Source organism: Bemisia tabaci, chromosome 4, assembly GCF_918797505.1.
Source record: "Bemisia tabaci chromosome 4, PGI_BMITA_v3".
Classification (NCBI taxonomy): Eukaryota; Metazoa; Arthropoda; class Insecta; order Hemiptera; family Aleyrodidae; genus Bemisia; species Bemisia tabaci.
In genome coordinates, this window is record NC_092796.1 from 78530 (window position 1) to 96712 (window position 18183).

General features: G+C 36.6%; 2 protein-coding genes across 4 annotated transcripts in view; one reads left to right on the forward strand and one right to left on the reverse strand.

Moving 5' to 3' along the window:
• Window positions 1–591: 591 nt before the first annotated feature.
• Window positions 592–17806, forward strand: Scgalpha (sarcoglycan alpha). Of its 3 annotated transcripts, XR_011899669.1 has the most exons (11): window positions 592–769; window positions 1706–1934; window positions 3530–3666; window positions 4721–4799; window positions 7390–7591; window positions 9237–9405; window positions 9807–10009; window positions 11488–11553; window positions 12187–12299; window positions 12920–13036; window positions 15826–15841. XR_011899669.1 is itself a non-coding variant. In XM_019042644.2 (10 exons), exons 2-10 carry the CDS (start codon window positions 1757–1759, stop codon window positions 15896–15898), a joined length of 1224 nt encoding a protein of 407 aa, XP_018898189.2. In that variant the 5' UTR covers window positions 593–769; window positions 1706–1756; the 3' UTR covers window positions 15899–17806. The 3 variants fall into 3 exon arrangements, 2 of the variants coding, with proteins under 2 accessions (XP_018898189.2, XP_018898190.2); XM_019042644.2 differs by lacking the exon at window positions 12187–12299 and having other exon boundaries at window positions 593–769; window positions 15826–17806; XM_019042645.2 differs by lacking the exons at window positions 11488–11553; window positions 12187–12299 and having other exon boundaries at window positions 594–769; window positions 15826–17806.
• Window positions 16414–18183, reverse strand: part of LOC109031235 (RRP12-like protein) — a 75374-nt gene continuing 73604 nt past the window's right edge. The window contains exon 22 of the mRNA XM_019042643.2: window positions 16414–16705. Coding sequence (XP_018898188.2) covers window positions 16642–16705 — 64 coding nt within the window. The 3' untranslated portion in view covers window positions 16414–16641. The remainder of the gene's footprint in view (window positions 16706–18183) is intronic.

Consider the following 18183-nt stretch of genomic DNA (forward strand, 5'->3'; position numbering starts at 1 on the left):
CCCAAAATTTGGCGCCCCTCAAAATCAGGCGCCCTGTGCAGCTGCACCGATGCACCATAGGTAAATCCATGGTAAATCCGGCCCTGCTTTTCACACTAAACTCTTCAAAACTGCAGGACGACCACGAGGATACGAGGATCTAGCTATGAGCATTTAGTGATAAGCCTAAATAGATGGTGCATGGAAATATAAACAGGAGGACTCAATCGTCGGTTTAGTTCACTACACCCTCTGCCAGGCAGCGCTGATGTCAGCGCTAACTGGAGTTGGAGGTCCTTATTTCTTCTCTTGGTCCATGGTCGCGTCGCGTCGTCGTCATGACGTCAATACTCAGCGCAAAACCAATCCACGCAGGTCAGTCATTGCGCAGCTTTTTGAAATCCACTCCCCCGCCCGGCCGAAGCTCGGCGCCACTCAATGCTACGTCACAATGGGTGCTCCCATAAGAAATACGTTGCAGGCACTCAATACTACGTCACTGCGCAGTAGAGTTCTAAAACTCGTCCTCGGGAATGACTGTCCTGTGTTGATTGGTCTTGACTCAGCGCATGCGCTCCACGCTCCACCTCAAATCAGCGCGCGCGCGTGAACATGTTTTCAATTCAATCATGCGCGGTTGAGACCCAGCACCGTCCAAGGTACCTTGAGCACCGTCTTGCCGTCTTGTTCTTGTTCCATTCCCTACCTTGCATTACATGGCCAATTTTGCCTTGAGGTACATACTGAGTGAAGTTGAGTGGGAGTATGTCTCTTTTACACAATAAAGCAGGTCAGTAGTTAATGAAAATTGTTTCAAAATTGCTTGTAGGTTCCTGAGGGCATCACAGATTGATCCTAAGAATGAAAAGGCGTAAAATTACTAATCTAGTCTAATCTCACTTCATTTTGTGTTCGAACTGCTCATACGTATTAATATATCAGAAGTGAATGGTATTTCTGACAAGGCTTTTGAATTGAGAGCTCGACATAAATAGGTATGATGAAACTGAGAAAGAACGGTTCTGGATTGCGGTGTTTCAGAATTCTCACTTCTTTCGTTTGCGTTGCTGGACATTTTTGCATACAATTTTTAGAGTGTTCCTGAAAGTGCATAGAAAAATCACACATTAAAGTTCCCAATTATGATGGCCAGTCCTTTCAATAAGGTAAAACAGAATACGAAATCTACGACAGGTGTAAACTGACGTACCTACTTAATGTTCCTTGTCTAGTAGTTTCACCGTGAATAAGGTCTAAATCATCAGCCAGACACTTTATTCTAAGGCCATTCTATTGTAACATTGAAAAGAGAGCAACATAATTTTTAAGAGTAAATAGAAGAAGATTTGGCAGCTTCCAAACAGAAAATTTTGAACAAAAAAGTAATTAGGTACCTACGTACCTTCCTATATAGGTAAGGACGGTTGATCAATAAGTTCCTTGTTAATTAAACCATGAATGGCTCATTTCAAAACAAAAAATATCATATTATGACCTGATTATTTCTGAAAAAATATCAAACTTTTCTATGAATGACGATTCGAAAATAGGTGTTTGAAATTTACTCACGTGTCTGATTTGTTGACTTTATGTTAAAAGTGACGCGTTTAGGCTCATAGCCATTATCTGGAACATGACCCACTCATAATCGATTGATAGACCATAAGTATTACTTACTTTTCCTGTCTTGTATGTTTGTTTTTAAATCTCCTGATGTTTTTATTAGGATACAGGAGTGAAAGGAACAAGGAACTTGAGAAGTATTAGGTATCTTGTCATGATGTGGACGTTGAACTATAAACCAGGACTATTTTTTGGAATTTTGAGTGTTAGTTTGCTGCAGCTCATTGGTGTGTCACAATCGCAAGCACATGATTTTGAAAAAGAGAACATCCACACAACAGAAGTTTTCATTAAGCACATTAAGCCATCTTTTTTTGGATGGGATAATGAAGGTAAGCAATGTTTGTAATTTAATTTCATATTACTGAAGTGCGATGAAAATCAATTTTGAATTGAAAATTGAGTCAATTACCTAACTATATTTACCCTTTCCTCTAAAAACTGTTTACATTTGAGGGGACTTCTTGTGAAGTATTAGAGTTAGTGTCTACTAAACACGGTCTTCCAATGATGATACAAGGGCTGTCCCAAAAGAAACCAGACTTTTGTCATAGGAGGCTGACCGAGCATCATAAGGTTTTCTTGGGCTTATCTGATAGCTGACAATTCGACAAAAATTGCTATTTTTACGGAATGTAAAAATTCGTATTGGTTCGGACACATCATGCTTTGGAATAAAGGAAAGTCAAACACAAGTTTCGAATTCTGCCTTATTTATTTAAAAAAAATTTTTAGATACAACTTAAGAAAAAAATAAGGTTGCTTTCTTTTTCAAATGCTTAAAAATAAAGAAATTAACATTTCAAGCAGCTAACCGAGTCATACTCCATCCCCTTCAAAATACTCTCCAGCTTTGTCGATGCATTTTTGCCACCGTTTCTTCAAGTGGGGAAAGCGCTGTTAAAATTCCTCGGGTTTGAATGACTGCAATTACTTCAAAGAGTTTTTTTGAATTTCTAGAATGGTCTGAAAATGTCGAACTTTCAAGGTAGATTTCAGTGGTGGAAATAAGACAAATCACAAGGAGCAAGGTCAAATGAATAAGGGGGAGAGGGAGGGCACTGGCATTCTTTGCAAAAAATTTGCGAATTTGAAGTAATGCATGGACAGGTGCATGATGGTGATACAGAAACCAGGAATTTTTTCTCCAAAGCCCTGGCCTTTTCCTGCGGACATTTTTGCATAATCATCTCAGAACACCATTGTAATATTTGCAGTTAACAGTTTCTCCTGTCGGTAAAAATTCAAGCAATTGCGGTCATCCGAACCTGATGAATTTAAACAGTGTTTCTTCCACTTGAGGAAACGGTGGCAAAAATGCATCCACAAAGCTGGGGAGTATTTTGACGGGGATGGGTTATGACTCTGTAAGCTGCTTGAGATGTTTAATTCCTTATTTTTAAGCATTTGAATTAGAGAGCAACTTTATTTTTTTACTTAAAATCTAAGTTGTACTTATCTAATTTTTTTTTTTTTAAATAAAGACAGAATTCACAACTTTGTGTTTGACTTTCCTTTTTTCCAAGGTAGGTAGTGTCCAAACCAATACGAATTTTTACTTTCCATAATAATAGCAATTTTGGTCGATTTGTCAGCTATCAGATAAGCCCAAGAAAACCTTACAATGCTCGGTTGGACTCCTTTGACAAAAGTCCGATAGCCAGTCATTTTTCAGGATTTTACTTGAGATGTTCTCACAATTAGTTCCGTAACTAGAAGTATTATATAGGTACTCCAATTTCTTTTGAAAATGATGGAAATTGTGGACAGCATCTACAGCAAAGTTGAGAAAGGAGCTCAAGAATGTTAGCCTGGTTGCCGTATAGGGATACTGTGATACAAAAAGTTAAAGGAAAATTATTTGTCACTGATAGGATGATTGAGTTCATTATAGCTACATCTGTTATTTTTTTTTTTTTCTTAAAAGGTTCAGATGAATTTAGATTTCAAGTTTCCTTGAAAGATGCTCCTGACTTGCCAACGTGGATCCACTATAAATTTAGCCCGAGGCACAAAACAGGGTTTCTTTATGGAGTCGCTCCACCAGGTCAAAGCAGCATTGATGTAAGAGACAGTGTTGTTTTTTTATACAACAGGCTAATTCTTGTGTCAGTTAAAGTGCTATTAGACATTAAGAACGCTCACAACATACGATACACTCACTTCAAAAAAGCGTGAAGGGTACAAACTCGATAAATAACTGCATAAGTATTTCAAGATCAGAGAGCTGACCAGAAAGAGGAGGTGCCCGTGGACTGAGATGCTTGGCATGGATGAGTATTGGTGTGAATTAAATACAATTTCTTGGTTGGATGGAAAAAGTTTTCAAAAATGCTTATAATTACTAAAAATTAGTTAATTAAAGGTTCAAATGGCTGATTTTGGAAGGGATAGTGATGATTCAGCTTGGATTGCAATCTCTTGAAAATTTTACTCCTCTTGAATTTAGACACATTTTTTAACTAATCCTTGACAGAAGTCAGGGAATGAGATAGTTACTGTTTCTTTCTCCAACAGTAACAATTGATGGTAAAGATACAAGAAAAAATAGAAAATGGAGCACCAAGCATTTAACCATTTAGGCCTATGTTTGCGCACCATAAGCATGCAAATTGTGTACCAAGCAAGATTTTGACTGTGATAATTTCCATTTAAAGGAGTGCTTCCCTGGATTTCTGATTCAATTTTCTTCATTCCTACTTTGAATTTCTTCAGATTATTTAAACCTGTAGATCAAATAGTAAATTTTCTCAACCATGCATTGTCTCAAAATGGTTAATATGTGTGCAATTTTTAGGAGAAACCCCTGGACCCTGGTTATTAGACTGCACACTAAAATGTTCCTTGATCACTTAGATTTCAGGCTTCCCCTCATTACTCCTTCCCTGAAACACCAGTAACAAGCTTTACTTAACTGCCCGACACTTGTTAGAAATTGAAATTTTTTCTGTGAAAAAAGTGTAAGCATAATATAAATATACTATTTAAAGTTTTAGATTTTTCACGATTTAGTTTCGTGGATTTGGAGGAAAGATGAAAGTACCTCTAAGCTTGCCCCTCATTAAAGTATATCTAAGCTCAAGATGATTTCCAGCAATAATACATTTTTTTTGGACAGCTCGAACTCGTGGGATTAAACTACAGCTCTTACACCCCTCGATATCATGGTATTCGACTCAACGTGTTAGAGAAAAATGGTATGTTTTTAACCAGACTCTTCTCAATTTCTATCATCTTGTGAGACTTCTTGCAATAAAAATTAAGGACCAGATGATTGATGATTGATATATCAGGCAACACATCAATCACCGTAGTTCAAATAAATTATCTTTGAGAGCTCTTTTGCACCTTAATCGGTAGACGTCTTTTTTTCATTTTTTACTTTAAATAAATGTAATAATTTTTTTGAATTCATGGCAATCAGCTAAGAACCAACCAAAAAAAAATTGAACTTTCTGTTGAAGAAAATTGTGACTGTACAGCTTCTACTATCAATGTCAATTCAGTCCTATTTGTGAGACCTACAAAGCAATAGGTAGGTAATGCAACTGAACGACAATGCAAATGCAACTGTCATGGATCTGGCTGCTTAGAAAAATAAAGAGAGAGGTAAACTCAAATGTAATGATGAGATATTACTATGCAAGTATCTACTCGGTTATCCAGTAGTGGAATCTATCTCTGGGGCTACTCCACAGGGGTGGATGAAATACTGAAGGCACTAAAAACATGTCTCAGAATTATAGACAACAAATCAAGTAGTTTTCACTGTCGTCCACTTTTTATTAAATATAGTATCTTAACAGTGTGCTTGCTAAACATCTATGAAACCTTCAAAGCATCAATCAGACAGAATCTCATAACTGCCAAAAGTACAAACAGCGAGCATGCAGCCGTAACACCAGACACAATTTTTTAACCATAACAAAAGAGGATACTGCTAGTAATACCACACTAGAATACAGAGGGAAAAAACTTTATAATAGGCTCCCGAATGAAATAAAGAGTATAACAAAAACCAACCAGCCTCCTCAGCACTTTTTAAATAACCTGAAACAACATCTCAAGGAAAACCCATTTTATGCTACGAAGGAGTTTTTAGAGTAGGTATGTTCTGAAAGAAAAACATTTCATTTAATGTAAAATTTCTATCTATATCATGAAAAACTCTGTATGGAAAATTTTAATAGGCTCACAAATTCTGTTCAAATTTTTAAGTAAGTACAAACATGTACTGTAGTTATATGTAAATAGCTGAAATGTATTTACAGGGTGTACCAAAAGTCCGTCCCACCCCTGCTAACTTTTGAACGAATTGAGCTAGGGTAATGAAACTTTGGGATGTTCCTATCTCAAAGGGGGACCATCTTTTGGGGGGGTCAAAATTTTGGTCCCCCCTCAGGGGGGGCGCGGGGGGCCCCCAACTTTTTTTTTCAAATGGCACCCTATCTGGTGGATACCTCATTCGAAAGGAGCATAAAAAATTAAGATTTTGGCGCAAACCGCAGATCAAATCTCTTAATTGTTGACCGAGTTCTGATAGGTCAAAGGTCAAATTTGACCTATTTTCAAAAATCAATAACTCCGGTTCAAATATCGCAGAAGAAAAAAATAAAACGGGAAAATTTACCAAATTGTGGTCCGCTTTTAAGTTAAAAAATTGCAGAAATCACTTCGCTGTAATTTTAAGGGGGGGCTCGGACCCGAATACGTCAATTCAATGGTTCATTCAATTTTCCCGCGAAAAAAGGCAATTTCCCCTAGAATTGCCTCACATTATCTCAGTAAGGTCAAAATTAGGTTCAACATTACGTAGGCAAGTCCCCAAATTTCGGGAGAAAAAGTTAAAAAAAAAAACGAAATTTAAGGTGATTTAAATTTGACGTTTAAATTTTCCTTTTCCGAAAAAATTTGGGGACTTGCCTACGTTAGATGTTGAAACTAATTTAGACTTACTGGAGATAATGTGAGGGGGAGGCAAATCTAGGGGAAATTGCCTTTTTCGCTGGGAAATTGAATGACTATGAATTGACGTTTCGGGGGTCCGAGCCCCCCTTAAAATTACAGCGAAGTGATTTCTGCAATTTTTACTTAAAAGTGGACAACAATTTGGTAATTTTCCCGTTTTATTTTTTTCTCTGCGATAATTGAACGGAGTTATGATTTTTAGAAAAATAGGGTCAAATTTGCCTTTGACCTATCATAACTCGGTCAAAAATTAAGTATTGATCTTGCGGTTTGCGCCAAAAATTCTTAATTTTTTATGCTCTTTCGAATGAATGTATACAAGATAAGGGGAGTTGCAGTTGAAAAAAAAAAAAAAAAGTTGGGGCCCCCGCGCCCCCCTCGAGGGGGGACCAAAATTTTGACCCCCCAAAAGATGGTCTCCCTTTTGAGATAGGAAACATTCCCAAGTTTCATTACCGTAGCTCAAATTCGTTTCAAAAGTTAGCAGGAGGGGGACGGACTTTTGGTACACCCTGTATACTGAAGTGTATCTTAGCCCTTAACAGAAGAGGCTCCATGTACAAATAAATAAACAAATTAGGTGTACCTCTCTGCTAGTTAGTAATCCTGCTAATATAATAAAAATCATAGAACTGTCAGGAATGAACAAGTAATGTTTGAAATACGTAGAGATGTAAAGCTTCGACTTTTTAGAATTTTTGACCATACCTCCAAGTTACATGAATATGGAGCTTATTCGACAGAGATTGGTCTGAAAATGAAACAAAACATGTTCACTGAATGAAAAATTGACACAATTTTCTCTTACTCTTTTTGCAGAGAAAGCACTGTACGAGGTCCAAGTTAAAATCAACAACTTTAATATTGAGGACATAATGAATTCTGCAAGGCTGAAATCATTACTACACATATTTCAGACTAAGCTTTGGCCCAAGTCGGAGAAAAATCTCTATATAACTTTTCTGGCTTCCGCGGTTGACCTTGGTGCTAGACTGCCACTAAAACCAGATGAGTCTGAAGGGTAAGATATTATCTCCAACAATGCATGGAAAAATTCCTCTCTTTGGAGCAAATAATTCTAATTGGTGGTAAAACTACAAGATAACTCAATCATCTAGGTATTTCAACCGTATCTCGGTCCCTATGTTTAAGAATTTTTGCACCTTTTTTTTTTCTTTTTGGGTAAATATTCTACAAAAGCCACAGAAAATTTATACAATTTTCAAAAAATACGATGAGGATGAATGGGACTACATTTTGCAATTTGGAGCGATAAGTTCTAGCCCGGTTTGAAAACAACGTATGTGCCATTATAGTTTCCATGTGCACATGAGTGTTTTTTTAGAAGAGCCATAATTTATAGCTCCAAATTGCAAAATGCAGTCCAATGGTCATCCTGATGATCTGTTGGTTATCCTTTGAATAAGGAAATTGACACAGGAAATCAGCATTTAGTAAAAATAGTGGTGTTTTACCAGTTTAACCATCAACAACTTGAGTTGCAGCATCTGAAAAATATGCGTCAGCTTCAGCTAAAACAATTGGATAGCTTTATGCAATAATAAACTAGGGTCAAATTTTTGATCACTTAACTGAATATTGTGGTGGTTTCCAGGATCTTTCAGCGAAAGATTCTGAAAACCCCATTAAACACCCTCCAACCAACTTTGGTGGAAAGCTCCAGTGCGTCGTGGGTGGTATGTTCGGGCGACGCACGGCAAGCCAGAGGCAGGCTGAAAGTGGGTCGTGCAGGCATTACACCCGTGCAAATGCTGAGCTTTCTACCAAAGTTGGTGGAAGGGTATTTGATGGGGTTTCCAGAATCTTTCGCTGGAAGATCCTGGAAACCACCACAGTATAAGGTTGGAGGAAACCACTGAATAGGACACTAGTCAGAGTTGTAACGAGGAAAAAATATTGCACGCTTATCCTTCCAAATTTTTCATGATAAACAATTCACATTGTGGAAAGTTCGAAAATCAACTCATAAACGAGATATTAGGTAACCTTCCAAGGCATAGTGATACTTATCCATAACGACAAATTTTTTTGTTTGGTAAAAATTTAATTGCTTCTCTGTGGCATAACGTTGCAAATTTTTATGGATGTTTTCTTTTATTGAAATTCAGTGGAAAAAATTTGGGACTCGATGTTTCTACGAAAGCTACAGCATGGATGTGACCCCCAGAATCCGACACCGGAAATTACTTCATGGCATAGCGGGTTTACAAGTGTTATTACCACAGAATAAATGGAAGTTGAATTACACAAATGACTCACTTTTGCCATTCCGACTGACATTCATCCATCGTTCATAAAACACTTATATGTCGTTGAGGAGTTGATTTTCAGACTCCCGAAATGAAGTGAAAAAATGTTTTATAGTTTTTCCATTCATACAGTGTCCAGAGGTCTACTGATCATCAATTCTCCTTTTATAAGATCAAATGGCATCATTAAATTCTTATTTCTGAATAAGTTTGAGGAATGCTTGTGCGAATGTCTTTTGTCTCTTTCACAAATTTACCTCCAAGCCCTTCTATAATGACTCATGATGAGTAGGCAAGTAATGTTAGCGCTGAATTAAGATTGCCTACAACTCCATTTGGAGCTTATTTTTACATCAGATGATTGGTTATTATATATATATTATATATATTCTTCAGAGTTGTCGTGCGTATAGGGAGTGAGCAAGAATTTTCGCCAGCACTGTTGGCTTTGGAACAGGAAGTAAAGCCACTTTGGAAATTAATGTTTTGTGATTTCAAACGAACATCTGTCGAGCGATATTTCAGGAGCAATGATTTCTACATGGATTGGTGTGCTTTCCGGCTGGTAATGAATACATCTTTCTCTTTTTTTTGTTTGTAAACGACTAGCTTTATTCTATGATGGATAGTTTATAGAAACTTTCGAGAATTTAAAGAGCTAGATGCACGAACAATGATCTCGTTAGACTTCCCTCTCTAGTCAAGTCAGTTTTATTTTGGCTCCAATGTATTGGAGTGTCAATATCTAGATGAGAGTAAATACAAGATTAATCAAGTTGCTACTTATATATGTCATGTATCGGGGAGAAAATGAAGCATTCTACTTAGCCTTGGATTCATTGCTTTTGCTTACATTTCATAAAAAATAATTGAACTACTACAGTTAAAACGATTAAAATGTTCACTGAATGTAAGATTACTGAATATGGAGTTCAGGAATCACGTTTTACAAATTTTTGGGTTTAGAATTATGTAGCAGCTAAACCAAAAACCGAGCCACCACCACTGGAATGGGGGCAACAATTGCAATGGGATGCACTAGAAATCAAATCCATACCGGTGCGGAACTTCACCGCTGAGTTTTTCACTATGCTCATCTCACCGATTCTTTCTTTCCTGATGTTCGCCACAATTTTGTCTCTGATATTATGCTTCCACCACCAGTCTCTGTAAGTTGCACATGCCTATGCCAATTAATTGCCTAAGATTCTTAAACTTCAGGTGCAGAAATTTTGCATTGGATCCAAATTTAATCATTGTGCCTTAATTGATTCAGTTACCGATTGATTTACTTTTAATAACAACACAAACCCTTTGCAATGCTGCTAAGACTATGTAAACTATTGGAAAGTCCTCTAAGTGTTAAGTAATTTTTAGGAGATGTTCTCCAAATTTTGCCGAAAATTTATGTTAAAAAATAACATACAATTCAAGTAGTAACTTAGAAAAAGATACACAATCATAGCGGCAGTAAAAGGGCCATGTATCCGTTATCAAGTCCTCAATTTATAGGAAAGAGACTTCATAAAACTGGGGCGATTATAAAATGATAGATTCTGGAATGCAAATTAAGACAAGTATCCAAATCACAGATTTTTACCGCTTTCAAACATTGATCAAAACCTTCATAATTTAATATCAATCATAGGTAGAGGTGACTACGATCAGACTTATGGCTGATCCAGTGGTTACGGAGTTCTTGTTTTCGAGGTGGCAGCATCCTCCCCCCCCCCCATTTTTATTTGATTTATGTTGACGTTTTTAAAATAAGTGCTTTAACATAAATGACAAGAATATTTGGAGAAGAAAATTCGGAAACCTGCATATCAAGGGTTGCAAAACGTTAATCATGTATGGCTACTATCCTAGTAAAAGTGAATCGGCCTGACGTCAGGTTGACTCACTTTTACTAGGGTCGTGCTCATTTGTAGGAAGATTTCTTTTATACTTATGCAGACACGTTTTGCTGGCTTGCACACTCAGCGCGACTCTGGATCAGTTGTGCTGGGGCAGGGGGAGTGTGCAAGCTGACAAAACAGGTCTACTAAAGGATACAATCTACACCCAAGTGATTACCATTAACTATGCAGGATTTACGTTTTCGAAAATCAACTAATGTAACTAAGGTTCCCTTGCTGGCGACCAGCTAAGGACCATTCAAATCATGGTGGCTGCCTCAAAAAGGAAGATTTTAAGAAAGTACAGAAATTCTACCTTAATGCAAATTTTAATCAAGATTCTTGCAAGAAAACTTTTTAGCTGTGTTCTTGATTGCAACCGTTTTAAAAATTTCCAATGAGTGTTGCAAAATTGGTTTTGAGGATGTTAATAGACAAAACTCAGAATAAATAGATGAAAACGAAAAAAATTCTAGGAACACAATGAGTGGATCTGAGAGGAGGGATCTATTTTATTTCCTATGACTTTATTTAGAATTTAATACGGCAGAACAAATTATTATGCAATCCTGGACGAATTTACTTTGTCAAGATTTAGAGCCACAAAACAACCAAAATCCAACAAGTAATTTGCTGAAGCTATAGGCAAACTTTAATTGGGTATCAAAAATGATACAGCTTAATTTATTCATACAAAAATACATTAAATAGACGGGTGAATAAATATTCTTTATTATTTGTATTTTCAGGCATGATGAACTTTCTGAAGAATATTTTGATAGAATTTTTTATACTTTTGAACGGTATTTTGGAAGGTATGTTGGCAAGTGCGATTTTCATTTGTGCAAGTTTTATCACAAGGTTCGTCTTTGCTTTGCGTAAGGGTTGGGCAGGTTGTGTTAACTCGGCCGCACTTTTTTGCCCACAAATCCGTACAGAATTCAAAAAAAGTTTTTGAGAAAACTTGAATTGGACTTTTTCTTCTGCTTTGCCAGTTTTACTACATGATTCGACATTAATTAATTTTAAAGGGAGTATATGCAAAAGGTAAATCACACACACACATAAAAAATAAAAAATAAGAAAAAGAGTAGGTAATACATTATCTGCTGGTTTTGATGGAGAATTAAAAATGTAAACCGAAGAGTATTTTAAATATTGCTTGGATACATTTTCGAGGTTGTGCTCTCTTCCTTTTGTTTTGTTTTGTTTTGTTTTCTTTTCTTGCCTCACTTATTCACTTTAATTTCTCCTCCCTTTCATTTTTCTGGTTCTGCATACCCTCCTGGAAGTTTCCATACACTGCCAAGAGGTCCGCATGCCACAGTTTGAGAACCAATAATAGCTGTTTTGGTGCTTTTTTTAAGACACTAAATTAAGCTAATCTTTCCCTTGTTTGGATCAAGTTAAACGGAAGGGTACCAGCCCCAATGTTTATGTAAATTCAGTTTCAGGTAATTTAAAGTTGAGTTGATTGACTGGATACACAGTGAAATTGTTGAAATTACATGAATTACAAAATTGGCAGCTGAAGGACAGAGAAACCAGATTGATTCATTGTGTGAGTAGAAACATTGGTATATATTTAAGATAATTCAAACGACTTGGGCTTGTTATAAAGGCCACTCAAACTTCAAACAACAAACTGTTTCACTTACTCGACTTCTTCCCTCGGTTGCCAATTTTTATAATGTGGTTTATGAAAGACCTTTAGCTAAATTTTTGATAACACCTTATGATTCATAATTTCTTTTTGGCCTCCAAATATTTTTATGTGCTTTCGTTTGTTTTTCATTTCTTGAGCAGTTTGAAACTATTGATCACAAAATTGACAGTAACAATCGATGGGTTTTAAGAAGAATCATTTTTTTATGTTTTCAACAAGGGTTGAGAGATACCCGAGTCCTTTAATCCTTTAATAATTATACTATGATTCTGAAGGGGAGGCAAACAACGTAGAAGCTCCTCACACATAGACAGCTTCTTCTTTTTTTTTTTGAAGTTCTTTATTATAGTTTACAGATACATTCATACATACATAGACAGCTGGAAAAACAACGAAATTTCTGTTGTTACCCATGCATGATTGTTAATAGCATCATCTAACATGAAATTTCTCTTTTTTAAGCATTGTTCGATTTTTTAATCTATTTATGTGAAACTTAACTACTGATCTTCTAGGCATCAAAAACCAACACCAGAAGTAAGAAAAAATTACATGCCGTTTCATACCATTCCATCTGAACGGTCCATGCCTTCCTCTCCAATGAACTACAATATCGCTGCAACCTTGCCTAGGTATGTTTATTGAATTATTTAATTCTAGGATAGATTTTTACACTTTGGTCGCAGCACAATTTTCCACTGCCTTTCAAATGAAGCAGTTGTGACTAGGTTTTCCTAGCTCATAAATTTTTTTTTCTTTCAATTTCCTAAGGTCTTATAGGACAGCAAAGCAATTTATCTTACAGATGAGCCTGTATGTAACAAACTCGCCTTTAACGAAGTTCCGGATATAACGAAGTAATTTTTCTTTATCTAGTGTCTCCATGTACGTTCAGTAGTAAAAAACCCACCAGCAACGAAGTTTCAGCGACGGAGCCTCGGGTGTAACGAAGTAATTTGCCACCATTTCCGCTGTATAGACTCATTTAGTGGCTACGTCATAATCTTGTCATGGTTCAAATGTAAACAAACACATAACCTTGTTTCTGATTTGCTCCCTTTGCGATATGCTGGTAAAATGCGTCCAAGTGTGTCTTAAAATCGAAATTTCTCGTGATGAATGTATCCTTGACTGATTTATGACCGGTCAATGACCAAATTTTAATAAATTATCACAATCAACTCATGAAGAAATCGTAAATGAGGTTATGTCGGTTTGTTTTGGTTTGAACCAAAAGTTCGATATCATATCGAAAGACATAGTCACTAAATCAGTCTATAGTTCTGCGTATTTTCTGTTTTCTAGACGAGCTCCGCTCGCTTACAGTAATACCTGTGGTGGTCACGAAATTACAAATATGATTAAGAGGGAATGATCGATAACGAAGTGGGCAGCCCGCCGCGCTGCGCATGCCTCGAGTCTCATCAGTCTCGTCCGCAATGGAGGGGGGGGGGGGGGGGGAGTTACACAGCTACCTGCAAAGATGGAAAATGAAATTTCAAAAGGCTCGAACGAATTTCAAAGAATGAACTTCACAAAATTTTAAATTTATTAATTTTTTTCGGAATTATCTATTGAGCCTCTAGATATCCGGAAGCACTTCAAATGGTCTTCCTGTTGATGCGGCAGTATTATGCTAACTTAATGAAGAGCTACACACGAAGGGGGGGCATAAAGGGGAATTTAGAGAGACCAGTCCCAACCTTTCCTCTAAACCAAACGAAAATATTTGCAACGTGTGAATGTTTAAGGCTAGGGGTGAAAAATTTCAAATTGTGGAATTGCTGTATCGAGGCGTTTTTTGGTCTCCTTAATTTATCCCAAAAAGTTTAAAAAAATTTCGCGAAATTTCACGCGAGTAAATTCCATGAAATTTTCCATCTCTACCTAAGTGCTACCTGACGCCGCCGAATACTCATGTGAGAAAGATGGAGAGAGGGACGACCAGAAAGCACTCCCTATGCTTTCTGCTGCATTGTAAGCCCTCCAGCAGGCTCGCCACTCACCAGTATCGCTCGCGACCGGTTTCGGAGGGTCATTGACCTTGCTCTTCAAAGATGAGGATGATTTCATATGAAAAATGCCTACCGGTCCTAAACAGTCAAGAAGTCAATCGACTTTTACTTCAAGGAAGTTTGAGTAATGACATACGTACCAGGTTGATAAAATTTGCATATGTATTCTTGATTTAAATACATATTTACATCCATATAGTCGCTTTTATAGCACTCTTTGGCGCTATACGACACCGAATTGCCAGAAATCTCGGTCTTCCCACAGGTCATCAGGGAGTTGACACTCCCTCATCTCAATACATATTTAATTTTCGTGAATTGGTACGCAACTTTTTTTATGTTTCCCCGAATTCATCTCCATATTTCCGCCGGGTTTGATTTTAACGAAGTTTTTCTGAAAATCGTGAACTTCGTTATATACAGGCTCCACTATTTCCCAATCAGAATTTTGTGTTAGTTCGGATGGGATGGCATTGTGGCTTTCCAGATCATGAATGGCTCAATTTTGCTTAAATTAACAATCTACTATGCTGCCCCCTCGCATGAGGACACCCTCATTCTCCATTGCTTCAATTAAGAGTTCCGAGGAGCAAACGTTTTGTAAGCAGATGATATGTTGCCTGCCTTTTATTGACAATTGCCCACGACCTTCTCTAGGCAGCTGTGCAAACGGAAACTCTACGAACGAGTACGGAATACTGCCATGTAACGCAAAAACGCTGTTTCACATTTTTTGGAAACAATTTATCATAGCGGAAAAACTTGTTTACCTTGGGACAATATTTTTACAGAATTCTTTCGCAAATACTATCAAGAGCTCTTCCTGAAAATTTGAGGTGCATGGGTAAAACACTTCATATTTTATAAAGCGTTAAGTTCCAAAAAGCGAAGGAAAATCTTGATGGATTTACAGCGTTCTTGCTTAGCATGGCAGAATAGGACTCTATAATGTTTGGGACAAAGGATAGGGCTTCGGTTAGTTGTTGCCACTAACTACTTCTTCCTCACTGTCAACCCATATAAAAAAGTGGCATGCATCAAACCTGAAAGCACGGTGCCAGGTTGAATGCGGGTGGTGCCACAGTATAGGTGATGGAGTATTTTTTGCAACCAAATACTCGTAAACTCCAATGAAACTGAAAACATCAGAACTCGAAACATTCGGAACCTGATTTTTCTGATTGTATGCCACTTGCTTGTGTTGAAACCTCCATACATTCGTGAACATGAACACCTACTCAGTTTTTGAGGGTGTCCCGGAAAGTTGTATGATTTGGATTCTTTTTGAGGAGGGCGAGTAGTATGCCATGCTGATGGCTTCAGGTATTGAGTAAATAGGTAATAAAATAGATGCATGATTGCCACTTTCATTTGTATAATTTCATTGATTTGCCTTTCCTTTTCAGGATGCCTCATGAGGGAACTAATCCAAGACCTCAGCCACCTCCATACTCAACTATTCGCCGGAACAACTTATGACAAATTGCTTCCCCACCAATTAAGTTATGGTACTGTTGAATAGGATTGAGAAACATAACTGATAGCAAAAAAAAATTGACAAAGAATGAAAGGAATTCCATGGTCTGATATATATGTTACTAAACCACTTTGGTTGCCAAGATAGATTTTTATCAAGAATATACCATACTTAAAACTGGCCACCAAGAGAGAGAGAGAGTAACAGGTTATTTTAGTTCGTTAAGGCCATACCAGTCAGTATGATCAGAAAGTAAGCAAATGACATTTGCATCAGCTGCATTCAAGCCAGTAGAGCTATTCATCATAATTTATGAAACTACCATTCTTAGGACTACTTACAGATACCGCTACTGTTGAAACCATTCTAAACGATGATATGCGCTGCCATTGAATACCTGACAAATCTTTTGAGTTACAGTGTTAATCACAACTGTAACAAACTCAAAATATCACCGAAAGGATTTTTGTTCGTACAACTCAAGATACCGCAGAAAGGATTAAGTTGGGCTAGTGCATTACTGTCAAATACTCATACATTTTTAATAAAAAATTTCTTTTGGAAACTCGATGAATCCATAAATAGTTGTTAAGGAGCAAGTTATTTCATCATACTACCGTCAATGAGACAAATTAGGTTTGAGACTGACAGCTTATGCTTAGTTATTCATTTTTCATGTACAGTAACATTTTTATATTGCTTAACATAAAGAATCTCTTAGATTTATTCAAGTAAATTCTAACTATCACTTTTTGCTCTTCTTTACTTTAACTAGATCTTTAAATTGTCCAGCAGCTTTGAATTTTTTCCTGAAAACAAAAAAGAGTTGAAAATAGTATAAAAAATATCCGGTGAATTGAAAAGCTGCCCTTGATATGATATCGTTAAAGTATGTAATCCATTGTTCTATACATTGACTAGTTGATTTATAGAACAACTGAGGAGACCCGTGTAAGTATGGAATGTCAGACGATTATGTACTTTAACTAGTTATTCTGTAGAATAACAAACGGCTTGCTGGGAAAGTGTGTAATGTTCATTAACGAGAACTAGCATCTGGGGAATGCAGGAGCAGAGGAGGGGGCAAGGAAGGATGAGTAAATAAGGAATGTCACTTGATAAAATTGTGGAATGTGATAGGTTTTCGTATCACATAAAATAAGCAAATGTGATTTAAAAAAAGAAAAAGGAAAGAAAAGCAGTTTTTAAACATGCCTGCAGAAGAGTCACCTCTTCTGCTGTCAGTCTTAGGCATACTGTGTAATTATAAATGTCATTCCTTGTCTTCATGCAAAAATAAATAAAACTTTTTTTGCCGTTCACTGAACTTTTCAGTTAGGAATAAAAAGTATTGTCTCAGTAAATAAAAATTTGTATTTAAAATTTGGTTGACGTTCACTGAGCTTTTCAATCAGGAATAAAAACTAGAGTCACGCTTAATAAAATTATTTACTTTTTATTTGATGTTCACTGAACTTTTCATCTTCGGTATCGTGTTGAGAGTTTCGTCATTACACAACAAAGTAAAATTCACACCATTTGCCGCTTTCACTAATGAGCCTCCGTTAATCTACGGAATAACTAGTTACTCTATGCAATAACTAGTCAAAGTATAAAATAAAAGTGCCATCTCATTCTGTAATTGAAACCGCTCGTTATTCTATACATTAACTAGTTAATGTATATATTACCTGAATTACGACGGTAAAAGATATATTGTAAATAACTTTCTGTGTTTTTTTCCCCATCTTGGTACAAACTGTTGTTATTGTTAGTATCGGTAATAATCATCTCTGTTTCTCAATGTTTCTTTATGATGGGTTAATCAAGTGTTTTGACTGGTTATTTTTAATTCTTTTTTTAAATTTAATTTCATTAAGTAATTAAAAGTAGCCTCTTTAGGGTCTAAATCTCTTTGCACTTTTTTTCTCGATTTTTTTTTTGGCTGCTTCCCAGCTCTTTGTTTCTACTTGTCAGGTTCTGATTATTCATACTTGAAAGAGACAGTCTCTCAACTTGCGTATTAGTGACGAGCAGAAATCTCTACTCTCAGAGCTCTGCCGATTAATCCTTGAACCACCTCCTTGAATGCTGCTGAGCATCATGTAAGGCTATTCATTTAGCAACAAATCAATGTTTAGTGAGTTTACCACGCATTATACTCAGACTCAACAGCCAACAAGAAGGTAAAATGAGTGATCATGCCCATAAGGAACTGTTGGATTCCAAAAGAAAGTTTTCCGCATTACTGGAATGAAAATGGAGAGACTCTTTTTGTCTCTGATTC

Bases quoted from the DNA above. Each gene is read 5' to 3' on its own strand.
- Scgalpha (XM_019042644.2), top strand. From the start codon at position 1,757: ATGATGTGGACGTTGAACTATAAACCAGGACTATTTTTTGGAATTTTG. The intron at 4,800-7,389 runs GTATGTTTTTAA...CTCTTTTTGCAG, and splicing joins CAACGTGTTAGAGAAAAATG to AGAAAGCACTGTACGAGGTC. The intron at 11,554-12,919 runs GTATGTTGGCAA...CTGATCTTCTAG, and splicing joins TTTGAACGGTATTTTGGAAG to GCATCAAAAACCAACACCAG.